Source organism: Sebastes umbrosus, chromosome 5 (genome assembly GCF_015220745.1).
Source record: "Sebastes umbrosus isolate fSebUmb1 chromosome 5, fSebUmb1.pri, whole genome shotgun sequence".
NCBI classification, from domain to species: Eukaryota; Metazoa; Chordata; class Actinopteri; order Perciformes; family Sebastidae; genus Sebastes; species Sebastes umbrosus.
The window spans coordinates 19,871,437-19,895,803 of NC_051273.1; the positions used below are offsets into that span (position 1 = coordinate 19,871,437).

The window sequence follows — 24,367 nt, forward strand, 5'->3', positions numbered from 1 at the left end:
GTGGTGGCTGGGGGATGACAGGAGTTATGAGAGCAGAGCAAAATGCAGGAGCCACTGATTGGGATTATCTAAAGAATGTCTGTCTCGTCGTACCGGATATGGGGAACATGAGCAGACGGCTAAACTGATTAAGCCCGATTTGAAAGAATAATGGTACCGGAGGCGGCCGTATGGATGTGACTGTGTCTCTCTCTCTCTCTCTCTCTCTCTCTTTCTCTCTCTCTCTCACTATTTACAGCCATTCCTAAATTATTGCCAAAGGAGACTTGAAACAAAGTGAATCATGCCATCCTGATTTGATCAGAATTGAGCAGCATGAAGGGGCTCACGCTGGGCAGTTAGAATGGGACCATATGGAGGCTCAAGGCCAGCTCCTATCTGCCAGCTGAGGCTGTTTATGAGACACTCCCACTGCTGCGGCACCTGATCCTCCTGCCCATCATCGAATTACACAGAGGGAACCATAATTCGTATCTTTATGCCTCCAGCAATCTAGAAATGTGCGTTTGAATGCAGTCGGACACCGTAAAGCCCTCGTGATGGGGATGAGACTATGCTGTGATTATAGTAATTATTCCAGGATTGTAGAAAATGGTAATGCTGCATGATCCACACTGCATATACTCAGATAGTCTGCAAGGACAGAAAGACTTACATACTTACTACACACTACACATTCAGACATGATCTCATATACTGTAGGGCATTGGGTTTTCATCTGAGATGTGCTTGCGTAATGGCCTGATTCTTGTTTTGTTGTGATTGAGTTAGTGCATTGTTTAACCCTTTAAGACCCACGATAGACCAGTTTTTGTCTTTTTTAGGGGGATACAGGGGGTCTTTAGGGGGATATAGCAGGTCAACAGTAGATGTCACATAGAAGTGGTGTACATCATCTGAAAACTGGGAACCTTTTTAACCTCAAAAGATTAATTTGAGATGCAGCTCAGCACTGTGTGTCAAGTTGTTCTAGTCATAAATCCGAAATAAACATGAATTAATTCATTCATTAAAATAAATTGTAAAAGTGTATAAGGGCTTAGCCAGTAGGCGAAAATAACACATATATCGCATATATACTGCTTTAAAAAAACGATATGGTTTTGCCCAAAACTGCATGTGTTTATCATAAAGTGGGCATGTCTGTAAAGGGGAGACTCGTGGGTACCCATAGAACCCATTTTCATTCACATATCTCGAGGTCAGAGGTCAAGGGACCCCTTTTGAAAATGTCAGTTTTTCCTCACCAAAAATTAACCAAACTTTGGAGTGATATTTAGCCTCCTTCCAGACAAGCCAGCATGACATGGTTGGTACCAATGGATTCCTTTGTTTTACTACTTTCCTGATGATGATATGTATGTGATACCTTCATTCTATCTCGGAAACTCAACCTCCCACAGCCTCTGAAAGAGAATAAAGTCACCCGTGGGTCTCAGGGGGTTAAAGGTACAGTATGTAGGATTTGGTGGCATCTAGTGGTGTTGTTGCAGATTTCAATCAGCTGATGAACCCTCTGCTCACTCCTCCCTTTCCAAGACTGCAGTAACATGAGCCGTGGAGTGAAAAACTGTCGTATCGCCGTTCAAAACCACAAACTGTGAAATAAGACAACCCAGTCAGGTATTTGTGGGCTGCCGAGATCAGAAAACATGTGTTTCAACAAGCCATTCAGATATTGCTCCCCTTCCTTTGTCACATGAAGGCTCATTAGAATATATCACCCACAGCTTGAGAACGACCTTTGCAAAGATGCACCATATTTTTCTCGCAAGCCAATTAGAGCAGACTGCACTTTTTCAGGAGGAGGTCTTAAAGAGACAGGTGCTAAAACAGAGCGTTTCATACAGAGGGTGAATACAGGTATATTCAGACAGACAGTATGCGAATAATAATGATGTGCTTTTTGAACATAAAAGCATCTAAACGTTGTAGTAGAAACACAAAATATAAGTATGAGCATGATATGCCCCCTTTAAGCACCTGCATTTCTCTGTTGCCCCCCCCCTTTGACTTTTCCTCTTTACATCATCTCTTAGCTGGATGCTGCAGGACCTCCTGGAGGCACACTCCGGGAGGTATGACTGATGATGAAAGGTGTCCTGAGACAACACGTGTTATATTAGATGCACACACACACCTGGGAAAAGCCTAGTGGTAATCTTCTTTTAATGGCAGACGAGCCATCCTTCAGCAACATGGTACAAGCTAAAAGGCGTTGTAGGACATAAGCACGGCTGTCCATCAACTTGATGCCAAAATTATGACCAAAACCTTTTAGCTGGAACAAGGCTAAGTGTCCATAATGAGATTATCTCCAGGGAACTGATGGAAGTGAGGCTTAAGATGAGTAATAATAGGTCCCCTCGCTGCTAATATAGTGGTATAAAGCTACATTTACCGTCTACAGTTTTCCTCTAAAGACATTCCTCAGGTCAAAAACCTGTAAGTAAAAACACACGCAACAGATTAAATCAACCTGGGTGAGTCATCTCCCTCTCTCTTAGTCTCCGTTTTTTCTTTCTCTGTGTGTCTCTTGTTGTCACCCCTCCATCTGCCATCACTCTGGTTCAGTGAAGTACAAACATTCATCAGAGCCGCTGTGATAGAGAGAGACGGAGGGTGGCGGAGTAGCAGGGCGAGAGTGTCAGAGGAAGATAGGGAAAGAAAATGGAAAAGGGTAAACTGAGGCGAGATCAGAAAAGTTGGAGAGATCAAAGGACAGAGCAGTGGAAAAAAAGCACAAGTGAGGTGAATGAAAGGAGACAGAGATAATAGCAGAGTTACTATTTCAGGGTCTCTTGCTGCATTTTTGTACCACAGAATGTGACGCAGGTCTAAAAGCTCGACCGAGGTATTTTTGCATCATGAAGTAGAAGCTTCTTTTGATATAGTTTAAGGCTGTCAATTGATTAAAATATTTAATCACAAATAAACGCATGTTTTGTCCAGAGTTAATTGGGATTAATTGCAAATTAATCTCATATTTTTTATCTGTTCAAGATCTACCTTAAAGGGAGATTTGCCAATATTTAATACTCTTATCAACATGGGAGTGGGCAAATATGCTGCTTTATGCAAATGTATGTATATATTTATTACTGGAAATCAATTAACAACACAAAACAATGACAAATATTGTCCAGAAACCCTCACAGGTACTGCATTTAGCAAAAAGAATATGCGCAAACTCAAGCGCAACAGGCAACAACAGCTGTCAGTGTGCTGACTTGACTATGACTTGCCCCAAACTGCATGTGATTATCATAAAGTGGGAATGCTGTAGAGGGGAGACTCGTGGGTACCCATACAACCCATTTTCATTCACATATCTTAAGGTCAGAGGTCAAGGGACCCCTGTGAAAATGTCCATGACAGTTTTTCCTCGCCAAAATTTAGCATAAGTTTGGAGCGCTCTTTGGCCTCCTTCACGACAAGCTAGTATGACATGGTTGGTACCTATGATATTCCTTAAGTCTTCTAGTTTCATAATGTCAGTATCTTCACTCTACTTTAAAACTGAGTCCTCTACAACCTAAAAATTGCAAGTTGCGGATAACGCATTATTATCATGTTAACTTTGACAGCCCTAATATAGTTATATGAGAGATGCTGTGTTTTTGTGTACATGTGTTCTTTTTCTGTGACCAACTTTACTTTAAACTTTTTGGTTAGTTTTTACACCGCTCACAGAGAGCTCTACAAGCATATTAATACAAGTGATTTGCAGATAATTGCAGGAAAAATATACAGGAAACAAATGGAAAAAGACACACATACTGTAATTCATCCAACCCACTCCTCCTTTCGTTGCTTTGCGATTCATAGAAATTATCCATACATCAGCAGTCACAGTCTGTTCTTACACTTTAGACGTGGGATTTTACTAAATGAGAAGCTGTAAAAAGCAGCTGTTGCCTCATTCTTAGGAGCATTTATAATCAATCAACATTTCTAAAATTAAAACATTGTGAAAAGAGGACGCCCACTGTTTATTATAGAAACTATGCGGGGGTTCACATCTTACAATAGGGTTTTTCTTAGCTGCAGTCAAACCAGAAAAAATACCTTCTTTTGATATGTTGACGGATTGAAGAGTGAATCATCACTCAGCAACAGCTAGCCAACTCAGCTATGACAATGCACAAATGTAACGTTAACTTAACATGACGTGTTTTATCAGCCAGGAAGCTAAAGAACGAACAAATATTCATATTTTTTCCGAAATAAGGTCCCAAGGTGGTCCACTGGAAGGGGCGGGACTTCCCCTCTCTTTAGGTCCACATGGCAGTGTGTAATTGTTAATACAAATATAAAGCAGGTTCATTATATGTATACACAGCCTCCTGTATATATGTCATTATTTTTTATATATATTTAGCGCATATTTGGTGACACATGCAGCAATGGTTGTCCAGTGAGATGTTAGTACGAAGGCATTGGTTTCCTTGAATTTCATGTTGAAGAAGTTTTCCCACAGATACGGTCTTTGTCTCTCTTCATCAAAAATGTAGAACGCACCAATTACTGTATGCTGTTGGATTTATTCTTGAGAGAGGCCTACCGCACTCAACAATGACTATCTATCCACTAGAGCAGCAATTGTAGCAAACACAAAAGCTCCCACTGCCCTCTGTATGTAGGCTGAATCACCATCACTGTGTTCTATTAACTCTGATAGACAGCAACAAAATAGATGTTAATGAATATGGAAATGTCACAGATTAGAACCGTAAAGAGGACAGAAACGGACATAGAAAGACTGATGTCCTTCTTGTCAACATGTTATTTGATGTGGCACTTTATTTGTGTTTAAAAGGCCTGAAGTATCATTAACATGGGTTGAGTGTTAGTGCGAGAGGTGGACAGATAATGGGAGAGAGGACAGGAGAGAGAAGAGGGGCGATGGACCTAATGAATGCTGTTTTTATTTTCTCTTCCCTCTCCAAGGCAGGAATCCGACTAATTATTACCTGCACTTGAGTAGCCCAGCACAGTTCCCATCACACACACGGCCTTCCACTAGTGGGGACAGCTTAGTTAATTAAACAACAGTAAATCTGGAGCAGGTAGCCGCAGCAGCAGCAGCAGCCGGGCTCCACCATCACTTTTAATGAGGCAGCACTGGTGCTGAGGAAGGTGAAACATTTTTTTCAACAACACTGAGATAAAAATAAGTAATAAAATAATAACTGTACTTTGAATGTTCTACTGTCTTCCAGTAAAAGTTAAGGTTTTCTACTTTGTTTCTTCATGAAAGTACTTCTTGCTTTGGCAAGTCAGGCCGTACTAATGCACAGTGCAGTGGTGCTATGAGCTAATGTTAACGGTAGCGTACTAACATGTTCACAATGACAATGCCAGCATACTTTTAGCAGGTGTACTGTTAATATGTTCACCCTCTTAGTGTAGCACGTAGGGCTGAAACGATTCCTAGAGTAACTTGATTAATTATTTAATAATCGATACAAATTATTTGCATCAAAGCTTCGTTTAATTATTTATGCATTTCAGATGATGTTTTATTTAAAACCCAGGATGTAATATGGAACTTAATGCACTAAATGGGTTTAGTTTTGACAAAATATTGTTTGCATTTTAAACAATAAATTATAATTTTTTAGATTTTTCTAAAAAGGAAACCAATTAGTTGTTCATTTAAGAGACCCATCTAATTTCTCTTTTGTATATTTAGCTACTATTGCTCCTTAATAGAGCAAAAAAGTATTTTAATTTTTTTTTTTTTATCAGATTACTCTATTAATCGATGGAATAATCGGTAGAATAGTCAACTACCAAAATTGCTGCAGTTGCTATGCAGTTCCTAGTATCACGTTAGCTAAAAAACATAGCTGGAAGTTATTATCAAGTGTGACGAGCAGTCATGAATGGATTACTGGACGGGCCTACCGGACACAGACACAGGGACCCAAAGTGTCAGGGGCCCCCCTTGGGTTTCACCTACAAAATGTCACCCAAAGAGACAGGTATACCAACCAGGAAGAGACTCATAATGACCACAAAGAAACATAAAACAACTACAAAGAGACACAAAATGACCACAGAGAGAGACAAAACCACAAAAGGATGCATAATGACCACAAAGAGACACAAAACAACTACAAAGAGACACAAAATGACCACAGAGAGAGACAAAACCACAGAGAGAAGTGTAACAACTACAAAAAGACGCACAACAACGGCAACAAAAAATGTCAGTAAGTATCACAAAGTCTGTGTCTTCCTCCTGCGTAGGAGAGGAGGTGGGGGCTGTGCTCAGGGGGCCTATTGTGTCATAATCTGCTCATGTGAGCAGTAAACACTGCCAGTGTGTTAAGATAGTTGTTAGCAATGTGGGTTTTCTTTAGTTATTAAAAAAGAAAAAAGATGTTTATATGCTCTTTATCTTATTTGTCAAGAGCTCTTTGGTATTTTTGTATAACAAAACAGACATAATCTGTCTGTTTATCTATGATTTTGCTTCGTAACATAGAGCTCCCCCTGCCAAATGTACAATGGGAGGTTAGAGGGAAGCTGTCGGCTGCAATATTTCACTTTCAGTTATTTTAATCACGCTCCTTATCTCACCAGCAGATCATGCTGGAAAGGTGGAAATGAGGCAAATTGAGAGGGAGGGGGTGGGAAATGTGGCTTCCGATGTTAGTGGAGAATTCATCTCTCATATGATACGGGGATGCTTCACAGCTGCAGACTATATACAGCAGCACATTGTTCGTGAGTGTTTCGTTGGCTGAGGTAAATTTAGCATGTTTGTATCTGTGGCAGGGCTGCTGCTTTGGATTGCATTGTATTTTATATTTTCTGCATATGAGGTTGTTACATACAACATGTATCTCTAGAGCTGATGATGAAGGACTAATATTTAGTGCACTTTGTGGTTGTCACACTTTCGTCCCAGCATTATAATTTATTCATTTGTTGAAATTAGCATTTTAATGTTTTTATGACCCCCAACTTCTCCATTATTATTTATTCATTTACTTTGCTGTATACGCTCCCGCTCTTTACTACTGCGTTGTCCTCATTTCCCAACAGGGACCATTAAAGTTTCATTTTGCCTTACCTCAAGTAAGGTAAACAGACTCATTAAGCAGGTTGCGATCACAGATGAGCAGCGCTACAATGAGGTTGACACACTGCAGGAGCACATCACACGTAGCATGGGGAAATCAACCCTCCCTCTGGGGGAGAGGCTGCTGATGGCTGCTGCAAGGCCGTGGCCACAGGTGCAACACAAGCTAATACTCAGAAGGACCTATTTCTTCTTTAGCTGCGCTACACATGCTCACACACACACCTACACACATATTTTTTTAAATCAAGGACAGGGTTATATTTGCATACCCTGCTTTCCTTTAAAAGCAATTTGGTGTTGAAGCTTTCAGCCATGCCCTTCCACATTTAAATGCACAAATGACTGGTTCAATTTTTTCAAGTGTGCTTCAGTAGTTTAAGGTGAATGCATGATTGATTAAGAATTATGATAAGTAGTTGAAAAAAACATGCAGCATGTTGCATAAAACAGCCACCTGGCTTTAGCCTGTCCTGAACGCTGTGGGCTGCTCCCTTGTGGTAGAGCCTCTTGGCTAACAGCTGAGCTGAACGCCCACAACGCTTTGTTCTGTCAGAAATGTTAAGGATCAATAGTAAGAGCTTTGTTCAGCAGCAGTAGTGTTTCTGTGATAGTATCAGTCCTGGACTCAGAGTTCTCCACCAACCAACAACAGCACACAGGGCTCCAGACTAACTTTTTACATTGGTTGCACTGGTGCGCTTAACTTTTAATTTAGTAACCTTGCACGACAACTGGATTCTCGGAATCAGTGTCGAAATGTCGAAAGAAACCCCATCTTGTCAGGCTCCCAGTAATGTGTTTGTGTCTCGCCAGACAACGGACCAATCAGCATCCTGAGAGGAGCAACTGCAGCTAGGGGCGTCGTTAACGTGTGTGTGACACTACACAGAAAGGCGACAGTTGGTTCTAAACAGCAATAATATTGCATATCGCACACTTGAGGTCGATCGTTATCACCGCAGGGGAAATTCCTTCGCCGCAACAGCCCTAGTGCTCAGAGCAGATCAGCTGTTATGCAATCAATCGAAGCAGAGGAGAAATTAGCAGTGAAGTTTTCTCGTGTTATTAAATGTACTCTACAGTGTCACCCACACACACACACACACTTTTTTTCTCTCCCCACTTGTGAAATGAATCCGGAGCCTCTGATCAGGATTAGGCATCTTACCGGGGACCAGGGAGACAGGCGGTGGAGCGGTGACCTCCACCGGTGATGTCGATGTGGGCTGGGCCGTTCAGAGCTGGGGATAGGTGCACTGCAGTCAATCAATAGTTCTCTTCATTTTGAATCACCAGTATGTTTTAAGGTTGTGATGTTGCTTGAGGGAGAAGTACAGGACGCGGTTTCACACACACACACAGAAACAGACCTGCTGAAATGTCAGGCACACTGTTTCTATCAATGAAAAAGTTTAGTTGCCCTTGACAGATTTTTGGTCGCTCTCTGGAGCCCTGAGCGCAGCATATTTGGGATTTTTTACACAAATTGGATTTTCCTTCTTTCCCCAAACTGAAATAGCCCGTCCCCATGCAGAATCAATTTCACTCAATTAAAACTGTGAGGAGCTCCGGTGCTGCCGGGTGCAGCGAAACACAGAGCGAACCCCGTGGACCAAGCTGAACTTTCCAAAGATCAACTTGTCACAGTGACTCAGGAAACATCCCTGAGGTGAGCCGTGGGTGACAGCTGCTGCTGTTCCACTGGCACAGGTAAATGCCAGAAACCCCACTTGGATACACTGGCTTTCTGACACGCAAATACATACACACACACCGCTGTGTCTTAAAAGAAAGAACCTAAAAGGAACACAAGCAGGCTTAGCGTTAGTCACACTGTCACCACAGAGAATAGAGACGGATGACACAGAATGAATGCATGGGTGCGCTTGTGTTTTTGTTGTGTTTTTGCAGATTCATACAGACTCTCTTTCTCTCTCTCACACACACAAGGACACAGGATAACCAGAGATTGAGATGCAGCCCTTCACTGTAATTGTTCAGCATAAACAGAACAGTAATAGAAGTGTTTTTTTCTCTGTTTCTTCCTGGAAATTGTAGCTGAATAACTGTTGAGAGACAGTTTCATAATACAGCATTATTACTGCACAAAAGACTTAAATTCCTCCATCACACATCCATTCATCTATATGCAAATGTCTAATATTATGAATCCATTTTATGTGATGGTTGTGTATACAGTACACGTCAGTGTGTGGGTGTGTTACCACATGATGTAACAAAAAACAAAACAATGCAGCCTAAAGAAAAAAACACACTTACGCAATGAGCTCCTGATCTTTTTTGAGAGGTAAAGATCTGAATGTTGTTATGCATTGTGAAATATTTTTATTTTTTACCCTATTTTAACACTTTTAATCACGTTTATTTGCGTAAATTGTTTTAACATTGTATTATGATTGTTTTTACCCTTTATGTAAAGCACCTTGAGATTTTGCTGTATTTTTAAAGTGTGCTACATAAGTTAAATTATTATTATCCCTCTCTGATCTGCTATCATTAGTGAGTAGATACTACTGCAAATTGGCAAAAATAAAATGAAGACATCCAGTCTTGTTCCGATCTGAAAGTAGTTGCTTCATCATCCAGGTTTTCTTATTGAGCTGCAGTACTGAGGGTGACCACCAGGTGTCTGTAGAGTAACAGGGATGTACTCCACGTTACAGAATCACATCCCAAATGAAGACATATATGATTTTCACTTGACCTGTTCCTTCTCTTCTGCCTACTGCTGTGCTGGTTTAACATTTGTCACACACACACACACACACACACACACACACACACACACACACACACAAACACACGCACACACACACACCTCCATGCTAAAAGTAGCACCAGCGGGCTCCAACACAGCAGCATTAGTCACACTGTCACCATGCAGAGAGCAGCCAGAGGAAGCAAAGGGACAATCAGTTCAGAACCAACATTAGATTACAAGTATCATAACTAATGCTGAAATCACATCAACGCCAGGTTGGTTATCATTTACAGTTTTTTTGCAATTGCTGAAACACAATTTCCTAAACTAGGGGCCCTCTTTGTTAAAACTCCACACACAGAAACCAAAAACATATACACAAAATAAAAGATGTCTTAAATCTCTTGCAAAAACAAACACTTCATTCAAAACTATATACAGTAAACTCTTCTAAAATGGTATTTTTACATTACAACATATGCAGAAACACCAAATAAACAGTTCCTTCCACATGCCAACTGCACACTGATGTGCTAAGTATAGAGCACTATTATCCAGAGTCTTTGGCATTTTCATTTGTAGCGTGCTGTAAATAAAGACTCTGAACACAAATGCAACAGGGAAACAAACAAATGTGTTTATTCTCAATACTCATAACAGAATCATACTCATAACTCTCTCTCCAAAATTGGCCTCCGTTGTTGTGCACACCAAAGAGCCAACCTGAATCCTATTTATAGTGTTCAAGCTCTGATTTCTAAGCCATGTAATTGGTTACAGGTGCTTTCACAGGTGCATTCTGGGTGCAGGTGATTGATGGTATTTCAATGATGTTGTTTAGCAAATAACACACACAGGAATAAAGTCTTGAATGATGTGTCTAATGTAGAGAACTGTGTGTAGTTATATGCAAAAAGTCTGTTTTAGAATTTCAAAGGTAGTGTAAAGCAGACAGTGTGCTGGTTTCAACAATTGTGTCACAAGTATGTTTTTGTGTTTGCAAAAAACTGTAATCAGTAGGCCTGACTAGTAGCAATATCGTTGAATTAACCAAACTTTGAATATGTTAAATAAACAAAAGAAAACAAAGAGTAAAGTGGTGAGGGGAGTCAGCTGGCTGAGAGAGTGCTGCTGGGTGGAAGAGGGCCTTTTAAACTCCGGTACTCAGAGCAGGAACCACACATCAACAATCAGGGCTGGTAGGTAAGACTCATCTGCAACCCACCTGAACAGACAGACACAGAGAAAGCAATGGGTGCTCTCCATTTCATACAGCCGGGGCCCAATCCAGCGAGAAGTGATGATGAGTAGGGAGGTAGGAGCATGCCTCTTAAATGGAGGGGAAAACATTTGCCGGCGGGAAGGAGGCGTCACTTTAATCAAAGCATTGATCTGTCAGAGCGATCAAGGTGATCATTGTCTGCCACAGGGACAAAATGATACAAGCAATCCTGCTGACTGCTCCGCTGTGTATTGAGTATATACCGACTTTATTCATCAATTCAAGATTGCATTGTTGGCATCAAGATTTCCCCTGTTGTGTATGTATCAGCCATGTGATCGAGGTTGACACGCCACTTTTGATGCTTGAATTGAGCGAGGCATCCGGTGTATGCACCAGATGATACGCCTTTTTAAATGGTGTGCAGACTACGCCTACTCGGCGCACCGCAGGCATTCGCCGGTGTGGTAATGGTGTGGAGCCCCACCCTTAAGAAGGATGCACAATAAGCAACCTCAAAAAAAACAAAAACAACAACATACCACTAACCGAAATAACACAGAGCACATAGGAAGTAATAAATAAATATATCTAGGCTGGTATTTACGACACCAAAACTTAAATAAAACTATACATGAATGAGAAAGCTGCATTTAGCTCAGGCCCTGCGATGGATTCAACTTACGCACATGAGAGGGCGTCTGCTAAAACGTTTTCCCTCTGACAAATGTGACGGATCTCCAAGTAATATCCCTGCAAAAAACAGGCTCTACCTCATCAGACGGTGATCTGAGTTGGTCTTGTTACGTAGGAACACCAAGCGGTTGTGGTCAGTTTAAACCACAACCGGTAAACTGGAAAAAGAGTGGTGAGAATTGAGTTTTAGATATCATTAATTAGAATTGTAATTAGCAATATTATGGATATATTGACTTAGAATTATAACATGTCAACAATTTAAATATAGATATCTGTAATTGAGTTTGAATAGAAGTCAATGGTAAAAGTTGATTAGTTGTTATTAAGCTGATATTAAAAATTAGCATTTTGACTAGTGAGAAATGTATTATAGATATCTTTAATTAGAAGAGCTACTATTCAAAATTACATTATGGATATATTGGCTTGGAATTCTAACTCATGAAAAGGCAATTGTTGATAACTATAATTGCTATTACCGCTACTGATTAAATGTTAAAAGGGCTTTCCATACAGGCACGACCTGGCATATGTTAAGCTACTGTAGAGGCCACAGTCCAGTTCATCCTCCACATGTTCTGTTTTGAGTTTAATGACCGCGCTTCCCAGAAGCTGTTAAGGTTTGTTATGAGTAGACGTTGACACACATAAAGTCTTAAAATCCTACCTACAGCCACGCTTGCTGCTTAAAAAGACACGTGACAACCACTTAAGCATGTAAGCATGTAAGCAGACCACTTTGTTATAAATACCATCTTAGTGTATCATAGGTCACTGTGTTCATACAACCACTCAATTATGTGTCATTTCCTTGTTGTGTAAAAGACAAATGTTACCTTGTAAATGCCTGCTGTATCTTGGAGTATTGGCCTGCTGTCAGCGCTGAATTTGTACAGTGCATTCAGGCAGAAAGGACATTTTATTCACACTACAGCCGCTTTAAATTTAGTGCTTTGCTGGTTGTCTAAATTATGACGTATGAGGCTCAGAGCACACCGGTGACGACATGATTCTCTCCCTGAACAGCTCCACTTACAGTTACGCTGTTTTTTTTATCAATGATAATGAACAATACCTCTCTTTCTAACACTATGTTGTTTCTTATTCTGTGTCCGACAGTAAAGGGGAGGCGGCAGCTATCGAGACAGAGCTTGTGAGGGACTACAAGTTTGGACAACAGCAGCTGGTAGAGATCTGGGGACAAGCATGCGCCATCGCCATCACTAAGGTGTGCACGCCTCCTATTTTCCAGATCTCCTTTGTCGTTAGCATTTGTTTCTGTCTTTCTTGCTTGCTTGCTATCCTTACTTTACTCGTAGTAGAACTCAGCACAAGGCAAACTCTTTTCATGTTTTTAATTCATTCATAATCCTTCTAAATGTATGTAGTCATGGGTTGATCCAGCTGACACTATGGCTATACAGCCCAGTCGCCAGGAAAAAATCGTAGCAATATACGTTTCTGCAAACCACGGATATGTTGAATGTCGACTTTTTTGCATTTGGTCGGAGAAAGTGGCAAAGTATATCGAGCAACTGTTATTAAAAGTTACGTGGTAAAATAACGAGTATATTAAGTGAAAAATTCCACTAAGTGCGAATGGGAGGGATCAAACAAACACAGGACCTTCACCCTGGAGCCCGCTGATCGTGTCCTGTGTGAAACCAAAAGTAAACGTTGAATTTATGCTTGTTGTGTAACGTTACATAAGAAAATCCGCTAATGGAGGTTGTTATTTATTTACGCTAGTTAGGTTGATACGTTACGTTGTTACTAGGGCTGTCAATCGATTCAAATATTTAATCACTTTATCTGTTCAAAATGTACCTTAAACAACAAACCAACAACAGCTGTCAGTGTGCTGACTTGACTATGACTTGCCCCAAAGTGCATGTGATTATCATAAAGTGGGCATGTCTGTACAGGGGAGACTCGTGGGTACCCATAGAACCCATTTTCAGTCATATATCTTGAGGTCAGAGGTCAAGGGACGCCTTTGAAAATGGCCATGCCAGTTTTTCCTTGCCAAAATTTAGCGTAAGTTTGGAGCGTTATTTAGTAGAACATGGTTGGTACCAATGGATTCATTAGGTTTTCTAGTTTCATATGATGCCTGTATCTTTACTCTAGCTTTAAAACTGAGCTACAACCTAAAAATTGCAAGTTGCGTCAATATATAAAAAAAACGAGTGGCGTTAAAACAAATTTGCATTAACGCGTTATTATCGCGTTAACTCTGACAGCCCCAGTTGTTATGATATTACTTTAACATAAACCATGATCTTTTTTCTAAACTTAACCAAGTAGTTTTGTTGCCTAAACCTAACCAGTCATAACAAAATGTTACCTGTGTGGTATTGTGCATTTCTGCAAGTGTAATACAAGACTGATATGAAACATATTTTTGGTTCAGAAGTGTCTACATTCAATGTATCCTGTGGTTTAAAGAAACGTACAATGCCAAAAAACTTTCTGGCGCCTGGGTTACGCTATAAATAAAAGCGGAGACAAATAACATCTTTCCTATAGGTTTTTATGGCAGTTTTTTTTGTTTTATTGTGAAATTGACCTTTGCTTGAATGTGATATAATGCTTTCAAAGCTCTTTTCTTTGGATCATTAAACCAGTGGCTCCGAACACTCAACAGCGGTTGCCATTTAATGTGATGTGCGTGTGTGTGTGTTGGGTCTGCACTTTTACCCTTAAAAACTAGCAATTCTATTTTTTTATTTTGCGTATATTTTGTGATATGTTTTCCATGAATTTAAGAGTTTTATCTTCTCTTTTGCTCTGCTCTGTCTTTGTTTTGAAATGAAACAGGAAAGTTTAACACTACAAACATTAATAATTGTTTGAAAATGTCACACAACGCTTATTTTTTCCCATCTACCCTTTCACCAGTCTCATAGCTGTCAATATTAACACAAAGAAAAATAGTTAAATCAAAGGAAGTCATGCAAATTTATCCAATTACTCTCCTTTTTCTGCATAAAGCCATCCAATCCAGAACCACTAAAAGCTCAAGTCAAATAAAGTCAAACTGTGGTCTCAACAAAAACACTCCTGTGCAAAACTGTTTAATTGCTGCACATTCTGTCACTCTGGGCCTCAGTAATCATTACAAAACTCAGTGAGATCCCTTGTGTGACTGTTTGATAGAACAGGAGGCAAAAAGTCACAGCTGCTGCTACTTACACTTTTCCTTATTTGCATTAACTTCCATAGAAGGAGGAAATGTTCTAACTTTCTGTGACATGTACTTCCAAACATTTGAGGCGGCTCACCTCGGGGCAGAACACCTGAGCTCACTCTGTGGCAGCGCTCCTCCACCACAGCTCGTCTTCTCTGTGGTCTGGCCTGTGTCAAGCCAAGACTGTGTGTGTCAGTGGAGGGTTGTTAGGAACACATGTGGTTCCCTTTGACCAGACCACTGGCTTGGTTTAACGCCACACTGGTTTCCTCAGTGGGCTCTTCAACAGGCGATGATGAATAAGAGTCTGGGCTGCAAGACACATGAAATCTTGTGCTGCTGTCAGAGGGAGGGATGAAGAGAAAAATAAGGAAAGGGACAAAGACAGAAGCAGAGAGACAAATGGGTTTTTTACAGGAAAACGTGACCAAAATACACATTGATAAAAGTAATAACAGTAGTTTAATAGGAGAGCTTTAATATCTCTCCTCAGAAAAAGCAAAGAGACAGACCTAAGAAAGAGAAAAAGAGACAGCCAGCAACATTAGCATTCATTTGGAGTCGTGTTTGTGTCCACCTGATAAATGTAATTCACTCTGTTTTAGCTCTGTTTTTGGTCTCTACCAAGCTGCTCGATATACTACGTCACTTGCTCTGACCGAATGCAAAAAAACAAAAAAATACATAATATTCAACGTATCTGTGGTTTGCAGAAATGTGCAATTGCAACATTTTTTCCTGCCGACTGGGCTGCTTTTAGCTCTGGTTTGGTCACCACCAACTCCTGAGGCAAATATCTGGCTCTTTAGCTGCTAAATGCTCCATTATGTTCACCAGCTGGTTTCTAACTGTGTCTGTCTGCCGTTTGGTGTAGAGCAGGAAATGTACAATGGATTTTTAGAGCTTTTGCACTTAAAACAGCTGAAATCGACACTATGAGAGCAGTGAGAGTGAACCAAAACAGTAAAGTTGCTGCCAGACAGCTAAAACATTTAGCTGAAACTCGCTATAAAGCTCCTTAAAGCTGAGAAGATCTGCAGATTCAGGTTATAATTATCTGTAGATTCATCACTTAGGAGAGCAACACCTCCCACATTACACATTGACAAACTCATTCCCAGCTGCCACAGGAAGTAGTTTTCTGTAAATTCACAACCTGTCCAGCATTACGGCAGACGGACAAAATTAGTGACTATGTAATGGAGCATTTAGCAGCTAAAAAGCCAGATTATTCCCTCAGGAATTGGTGGAGACCAAAGCAGAGCTAAAAGCCGCCCAGTCGCCAGGAAAAAAAGTTTTGCATTGTTAGTTTCTGCAAACCACGGAGATGTTGAACGTTGCCGTTTTTAGTTTTTTTGCATTCGGTTAGAGCAAGTGACATAGTATATCGAGTGGCCATTTTTGAAAGTTATGTGGTAAAATAACGAGTATATAACGAGCAAGAAAGTCAGCTATGGGCAGGTGGGAGGGGTCAAGGAAACACAGGACTTTCACCCAGGTGAGCACTGTTCTTGTCCTGTGTGAAACCAAAAGTAAACATTGACTTTACGGTTGTTACGTAACATATTTACGCTTGTTACTTAACGTTACGTAAGAACGTCTGCTAGGGCAGTTGTTAATTATTTATTGTTACGCCAAGTTGTTACGCCAAGTTGTTACGCCACGTTGTTACGCCACGTTGTTACACCACGTTGTTACCCTATGTCGTTATGCTACGTTGTTATGCAAATCATGATGTTTTTTCTAACTTTAACTAAGTAGTTTTGTTGCCTTAACCTAACCAACCGTTTCACAATGTTAACCACATGGCATTGTGCGTTTCTGCAAGCTTAATACGAGACTGATATGAAACATATTTTTGATTCAGATACGTCCACATTCAACGTATCCAGAAACAACAACAGTGCAAACATTACATTCTGTGACTGGGTTGTCTAAAACAAGAGTGATATACATCCGCCAGGTGACAAATGAATTGCAATGTTGCTCTTTGTCTACTGGATGTGTAAATATGCTACTGTCTGCAAACATGCGTCATATCAAATTTATAAAGTGATAATAAGTCAATATTGTCTTTGCAGCTTGTTGCAATGCCCCCAAGTGGCCAAGAAACAAAAAACAATGAATGCAAACCAGTGTTTGTTTTAGTGTGTGACATGATTGGTGTTTATTTTATGCATTTAATTAGTTTCATTTTATAGGAATTCTTATTAAACACTACAACTGTACATTGTCTAACCAGATAAAGTTATTACATTCCTGGGGGGTGAGAAACAAGCAGACACAACAGTTTAAAGAAAGCGAAGTGGAAAAGAGAAGAAGTAAAAGCTGAGACAGGCAGAGTGGCAGCATCAGAGACTTAATGTTCTCCCCTCAGTGTGTGTGATTAAACCCACCACATCCACTTCCCCTCTATTATCATCAGCCACCGCTGGCCCCATGCCTGGCCCTCCACCAGCATAGCCTTACTAGACAAACATGGCCTGGACGCTGCGGATCGCTGCTGCCCACACAGCCGCCAGCAGCACGCTACTGCTTACATGACATCACTGCTATTTTAGGAAAATTACAGTAGAAGGGGATGCAGACAGTCTGATTTTCGCTGGTTTCACTGCTGGCCTACTGCTGTTGGCTTCCAAGTATACCACACAAGCAAGCATGTGCTCAGACACACACACACACACACACCTACACCTCTGGTTGCCAGATAGATTATAGGTCTTCTGTAAGTAATCCCTTTACTGTTCCAACAGCGGCAGCCTGCAGCCACCAGGTCCAGACTGTTCGTGTATCAGTCTGAGGCTTTTCAACACCTGAGTGGAGACAGGAGGCGTTTTTGTTACCACACAGCAGTAAATTAGTCTATAGTTTACAGGAGCCTCTGGACTGCAGTTTGGTCCTCTAATACAAATATTAAAGGCGGTGTTTTTTCTGCATATACAGTATTTGTGTTTCTAGGACCGTGAGTGTGTTTTCTCAGGCTCAGTGTGTGTTTCAGGTTGATTGGAGGTGAGAGCACATTTAACATTTATTTGAAAGAGGTATTCCCTCGGAGACCATATTGCAATCAAGACAGACATATTTTTAGGTGTGTGTGTGTGTGATGGGGTCCTTGGGGGTCCTATCCTAACCTTCCTAAAGCTTCCTCCTTAAGTTCCAACCGGTTCTCATTCCCAACTCGTCAAATACCCTCGGCATTGAAAACCGACACATGGAGGCACCCTCTAGCAACAGAACGTGACAAACCACGCTTTCAATGTAAACTCACCCGAGGCGTTATTCAGCTGTCGGAGCAAGTGACGTAGTACTAATAGTGTGAGAGTCCATTCAGGGCGAGCATGAGGGGTGATGGATGGGTCAAAACAAACACCAACTTTCAACCAGAAGACCGGTGTTCGTGTCCCGTTTGAAACTAAAAGTATCGTTGACTTATTGTTGTTAGTCGCGTGACTCGTCGATATCGTCAGCCTCGTGAGTCATGTGATTCGCTAGTCACTGAAGTTAACGTCAACCACGACCGCTTCCTAACCTTAACTAAGTGGTTGTGTTGCCTAAACCTAACTTCCCTTGAAAACAGAAGTTTATTTTGAAAGGACACTATGCATGTAACAAGCGTATATTGACACAATGTCACTGGTCCGTCCAAAAGTAACGCAAGAAGGGTAGCCCATGCGTCGGTCTCCGATGCCGAGGGGGGCACTGACCAATGGCGATATTTGACGAGTTAGGAGTGAGAATGTGTTAAAAGTGCACATGCTAAATGTGTTTATTAATCAAAGATATTGCAGAAACATTTAGAGTATGCCCTCTTCTATATAATTTGTTTTTATTAAACAAATTAGATATATGAAAAACGTAGGCCTTTAAATGTAATATCCACAAAAAAAAAGAAAAAATGCATCAAAAGTTCTGCAGATGAGCAGATAAAAGGAAGCAACCAGGCCACAAACCTGCTCAACAGATGCAACAAACCATCTGTCTGCACTTGTAGAAACCACCTTCACATCAAAAACATCATAAATATCTCAAACACTGGAAAACATTTCAACAAGTTTATCAGACTCAAACGAAGTCATGAAATCTTGTTTTTCTATAAAAAAAACAAAAAAAGAGAATGTTTCCAACCGAACTGTTTGAGAAATGTATTTAAAGAAATGAGATTATTCTGGAATAAAGTGCATCATCGACTTGTATCATGATATTTAATTTAATATAAGAAAGAAGTGGAGCTGTCATCACTACTGTGTTTTTTGGCCATGATGTGTTTTTATAATACACCAAGAAGCACAGAGAATGAGGTCATACTAGTTTTTAAAACTATGATGATTAAAGTAGCTACAAAATTTGGTATCTACCTTAACGAGTACCTTTAAAATCCCTCTTTCTTTCATAAAAAAAACATACAAACAAAAGAGCACTTTCAACAGCAGCACTGGAGAGACAAACCTATTAGAAATGCTCTTTATCTCCTCTTTTGCTAATTGCTTTCTCTATTTCAGTGATCCATTTGGAGGCTATACTATCAGAGTAAATGAGTTAGGATAGATATGTGTTTGAGTGAAACAAGCTTCTGTTCCAAGCGAGATTAGACGAGTGCTTCAAAACATATCGGAGCGCTGCCTGAATTGATCCAGCCTGCTCCCTTTATAGCTGCTTACCTTCAGCAGTGTGTGGCTCTAATGGTTTCTCCAGCAGCATGAGATGGCTCCAGTATTGATATCGCTGATCCTCCTGACGGCCCTTAACATTTAGAGGAAAGGCCAATAAACCTTCTGATGAGAGTTTTTGTATGCTGTGTGAAGGGCGACAAGAAACAGAGAAAGTGAGAGCACGAATGCAAGAAGACCAAGATAGTTTTAAAGCACTGGTTTAATATTTCGGCCACTTGGGGGAAATGGAACAAACATTATCTATCACCTTATAAAGTTGTCAACGTGTTAGCAAACAATTGTCTATTCACACATTTTGGAGACAACATAAGCTTTCTTTTGGAGTCTTGTTTTAACTCATTCTCACCCCCAACTCGCCAAATACCTACGTTTGGTCAGTGGCCCTCGCCGTCTGATACCGACACACTGAGGCACCCTTTAGCATCTTTAAGAGGCACACCGGGCTTTCAAGTAACTCCAATGTAAACCCATCTGTGTCATTATTAGCTGGTCAGAGCAACTTACATAGTATAAAGTGTAAGAAAGTCCGGGTGGGAGGTGAGGTTGGATGGGTCAAACAAACACAGGGCTTTCACCCAGGAGACCGTTGTTCATGTCCTGCGTGAAACTAAGTCAATGTTGACTTATTTTACCTTACTTTTGTTACGTAACTTATTTACTTAAAGCTGCAGTAGGCAGAATGTTTTTGGCATCATTGGGCAGAAAAATCCTCAACTGGTCTCAACTTTTTTTCAAAGCTCCAATGACGCCGTAAAGCATCAACCAATCATATGTATTTGTTTTACCCTGTTCCGTTCCATCTTAAAAAAATGACGTTAGCCAGTTCCCAGTGCTATTTGACGACATAACTGCGTCAACGGGCTCTTGAGCAATACTTCAACGGTGACTCGGCGACAATGTAGCTGGCCACGCTTGGTCGTTTTGTTACTCTTGTCACTTGTAATGTGAACCGCCTCCCTACCGCTACGGAGAAGGACAAGCTACCTAGCATCCGTCTCCGTAGCTGCGTCCGCTGTCTTCCCAGCGAGCTGCGACAACAATTTAGTATGTTGTCACAACTAACAGCAATCAACATTTTCTTTTGTACCAGTCAAATAACCACGGAAAACAGATCAATGTCCGTTCTGCTCCTGATCTATTTCTAGGGGCGAGTTCGCAGTAGGGGGCAGTTCCATCAGAGGTAGTTAGCATTTAATCGCTGGTTGCTGTAATCACAGTTAGCGTTTCCCTCTGGGGAGCAGCTCAGAACAGAGAGCTTGACATTATGCCACACACACACACACACACACACACACACATATATGCACGTATCCACAGAGGGTGCCACTTTTGATTAAACTCAGTGAGATTAACATCAGATTACACAGTGTGAAACTCACTAAGAGCTTCTGTCTCATTAGATATGAAAATGAAAGACACTGTCCTGTCTTCCACTTTTAGTCTCCACCTTCTGTCTCTCTCTTTCCCACTCAATCACTCCCTGCTCTTCTCTGCTGATATTACCGTCAGCCCCGTGGCCCTCAGCGGCCGTAACACTCTCTCCCCTCCATCTCATTGAGTCTGTGTGATGATTTCTCAGCTGGGCTGTTATGATGGAGGTTCTCTCCTGGATTCATCGCTCTAGTTAATGCACTCTCAGTCTTGTCTGTGGGCAATGGCCTATTTCTCCATATGAACTTTCCTCTGTACTGAATACATTAGTAGAAGTGGAAGTAAATGGATTTTATGTGCGCGGCAGAATTTCGGTCTATTTCAAGCTCCTCTTCAAAATTTGGAGGCCAAGGATCCACAATGTAGAGAGTAGCTTTATATTACAACCTGCAAATTAGAGTGTAATTATTTTGTAATTCACTTATATAAAAATACTTATGTTCTATAATAGTGTAAAATAATTATGGGGTACAATAAAACTTTTATGGAGGACCGAAAGTCTTATTATAAAGGGGTAACAACTTGTAAATGATGGTATAAATACTTTTTGAATTACAGGATATTTATTAAATAATTACAGGGTACAAAATGTGGAGGCCAAAAATCAACAATGTAGAGAGTAGCTTTATATAATACAACCTGCAAATTATAGTGTAATTATTTTGTAATTCATTTATATAATAATACTGTTATACAATAATCATTTAAAAATAATGACGGAGTACAATAAAACATTTATGGAGGGCCAAAAGTCTTATAATAAAGGGGTAACAACATATTTTGGTTTCACTATTTATGAAATTACAGGATATTTATTAAATAATTACAGTGATGTAGTTATGAGAAACCACAAAAAAGAAGCCGAGGGCTATTTTCCTTTATTATGAGGAGCTCATTAAGTCATTATGGGATACAGTGAGTTACTTATGAGAAGCTAAAACAAAAGGTGTAACTAGCTACATCATTATTAAATTAAGACCTGAATAAGTACAACATTGTTTCCCCTTTATTTTAAGACTTCTTGTTTTGTTCTATTAATAAGTTTTCCTGTAAGTCTTTTATATGAGCCCCATAATTTACCAAATACTTTCAATGCGTTTAAGGGCTGTGATCTGAGGTGAACTGCGGTCCGAGACTATTTATAGTGGTGACGCAACTGGGTTAATTGGTTTTACGAACTGTGTTCTGACACATTTAATTGGACAGGACTTCCAGAAGTCTGAGTGAACTGTCTCCCTCAGTTCAAGTTCTTCTTCTGTGACCTTTACGATGATGAGCAATCATTCTTGTATAATATAATAGTGCAGAGACTCTCAGTAACAACTTCTGTGCTTTGAAGAAACTGTGGAAAATGAAGGTAGACACCTTCTGGGGCTTGCAGTAATGATCAAGTGTATACACACACACACACACACACACACACACACACACACACACCAACACACTCAGCACCTCTGTTTAGGTGTTGAAGACGGAAGATTAGCCACTCAGGTTGACAGTTCCTCCGGTGAATACCTGTCTCATTTAAGAAGGTGCAGGGTGATTTACAAGGGAATATGTGGCCAGCAAACGAAGCAGATTCCAGCAGCCCGATGCAGCCGGGGGCCGAGACGGAAAGTGTGTTACATATATGGAAGCATCCCACGGCGAGGCATTTATTCCACCGCTGACAGGGTTATTTTAATGAGATTGGACCTTTTCTCGTAGACTGAAGAGACAATGTAGCCGGTGCCATTTCCACCCTCGTCTGGCATGACTGGAATGCTGCAGTCAGTCACTCCGAGTATGATGGAGAGGCAGAGGCTCAGATCAGATGACCTGCACTGAATAAGAGGCCTGAAGGATAAATACTGAATACCAGAGGGGTGGACTCCAGTCACATTATTTGGAATAGAGTCACAAATTTGACGACTTCAGACTCAACTTCGACAAAATCAAAAAAGACTTGCAACGCGACTTGGACTTTGACCCGTGACTTCACTTGGACTTGAGCCTGTCCACACCTAGCCTAAAGATTAATAAGTATGTTATTTAAAAAGTGTGACACAAATCAATTAATTTCCTGAATCAGCTGACGTTAACGCTATTCATGCCCAGCAAGTCCACACTTAATTCCCCAGATCTTTTTTTATGATTAAGTTCAGTTGCACTTCTTTAACACACTTGTTTTAACACATAAATACAAATGTTAAAAAAAAGCATTCATGATTTTTTTAAATGTAATATATTATTACTCTGTTGTTAAAATGGAATTACATTTGGTGAAGCGTGCATTATGACTTTGTTTAGGACTCAAAACTCAAAGTTTAGGACTTGGCACTTGACTTGGGACTTGAGTGCAAAGACTTGAGACTTGCAAAACAATGACTTGGTCCCATCACTGCTGATGACCATCTTAGGATAATATATATATATATATATATATAATCACATAATTGTCCATAATTTATTGAAAATGGATCGCACATTTTTTGTCTGTTCAAAATGTTCCTTAAAGGGAGATCTGTCAAGTATTTAATACTCTTATCAACATGGGAGTGGGCAAATATGCTTCTTTATGCAAATGTATGTATATATTTATTATTGGAAATCAATTAACAAAACAAAACAATGATAAATATTGTCCAGAAACCCTCACAGGTACTGCATTTAGTATAATTTTCTAGTTCCTTAGGTTTTCTAGTTACATATTTCTAGCTTTAAAACTGAGCATGTTACAAAACTGCAATTTGCATTAATGCGTTGGAAGTAATTTGTAGCATTAAAACAATTTTGGGTTATTATCACATTAACTTTGACAGCCATAAACATTATTATAACAATAAACACAAACAATACGAGCAGACAAATACAACTGTCACACACTACAGGTGAATGAGCACAATATGCAACACAAACTAAATACTCATAATGCATAAAATGGGTCATTAAACTTGCTTTTGTCTCACTGTTGTTCTCTATCATTAACCCTGTCTCTTCTATCTCTGTTTCTTATGCTTTTCCTTTCCCTCAGTCATCAGCTCCTGTTTCTAACAGCTTATTCTGTCTCTCCACCAGGCCTACCCGCTCAGCTCTCTAGCAAAGAAGCAGCCAACAGTGCTGGTGATCTGTGGTCCAGATCAAAACGGCTCCATTGGTCTGGTGTGTGCCCGACACCTGCGCATATATGTAAGTATACTACTGCATAGCCAACAATACAGAGCACGAAAACATCTTTTCAGCAGAGAAAATCTCTATTATATTCAACAACACCACAAATAGTCCGTCGTAAAACAGTCTGGTGCTTACAGAGTAATTTAGATGATATTACAGTAGTAATAACAAACGTTAGCTTAAG

The 24,367-nt window shown here is 40.3% G+C and overlaps 1 protein-coding gene across 1 annotated transcript in view; it reads left to right on the plus strand.

Annotated features, from left to right (window-relative positions):
• Positions 1-24,367, plus strand: part of yjefn3 (YjeF N-terminal domain containing 3) — a 62,011-nt gene that overhangs the window by 31,276 nt on the left and 6,368 nt on the right. The window contains exons 2-3 of the mRNA XM_037770661.1: positions 12,859-12,967; positions 24,088-24,198. Coding sequence (XP_037626589.1) covers positions 12,859-12,967; positions 24,088-24,198 — 220 coding nt within the window. The remainder of the gene's footprint in view (positions 1-12,858; positions 12,968-24,087; positions 24,199-24,367) is intronic.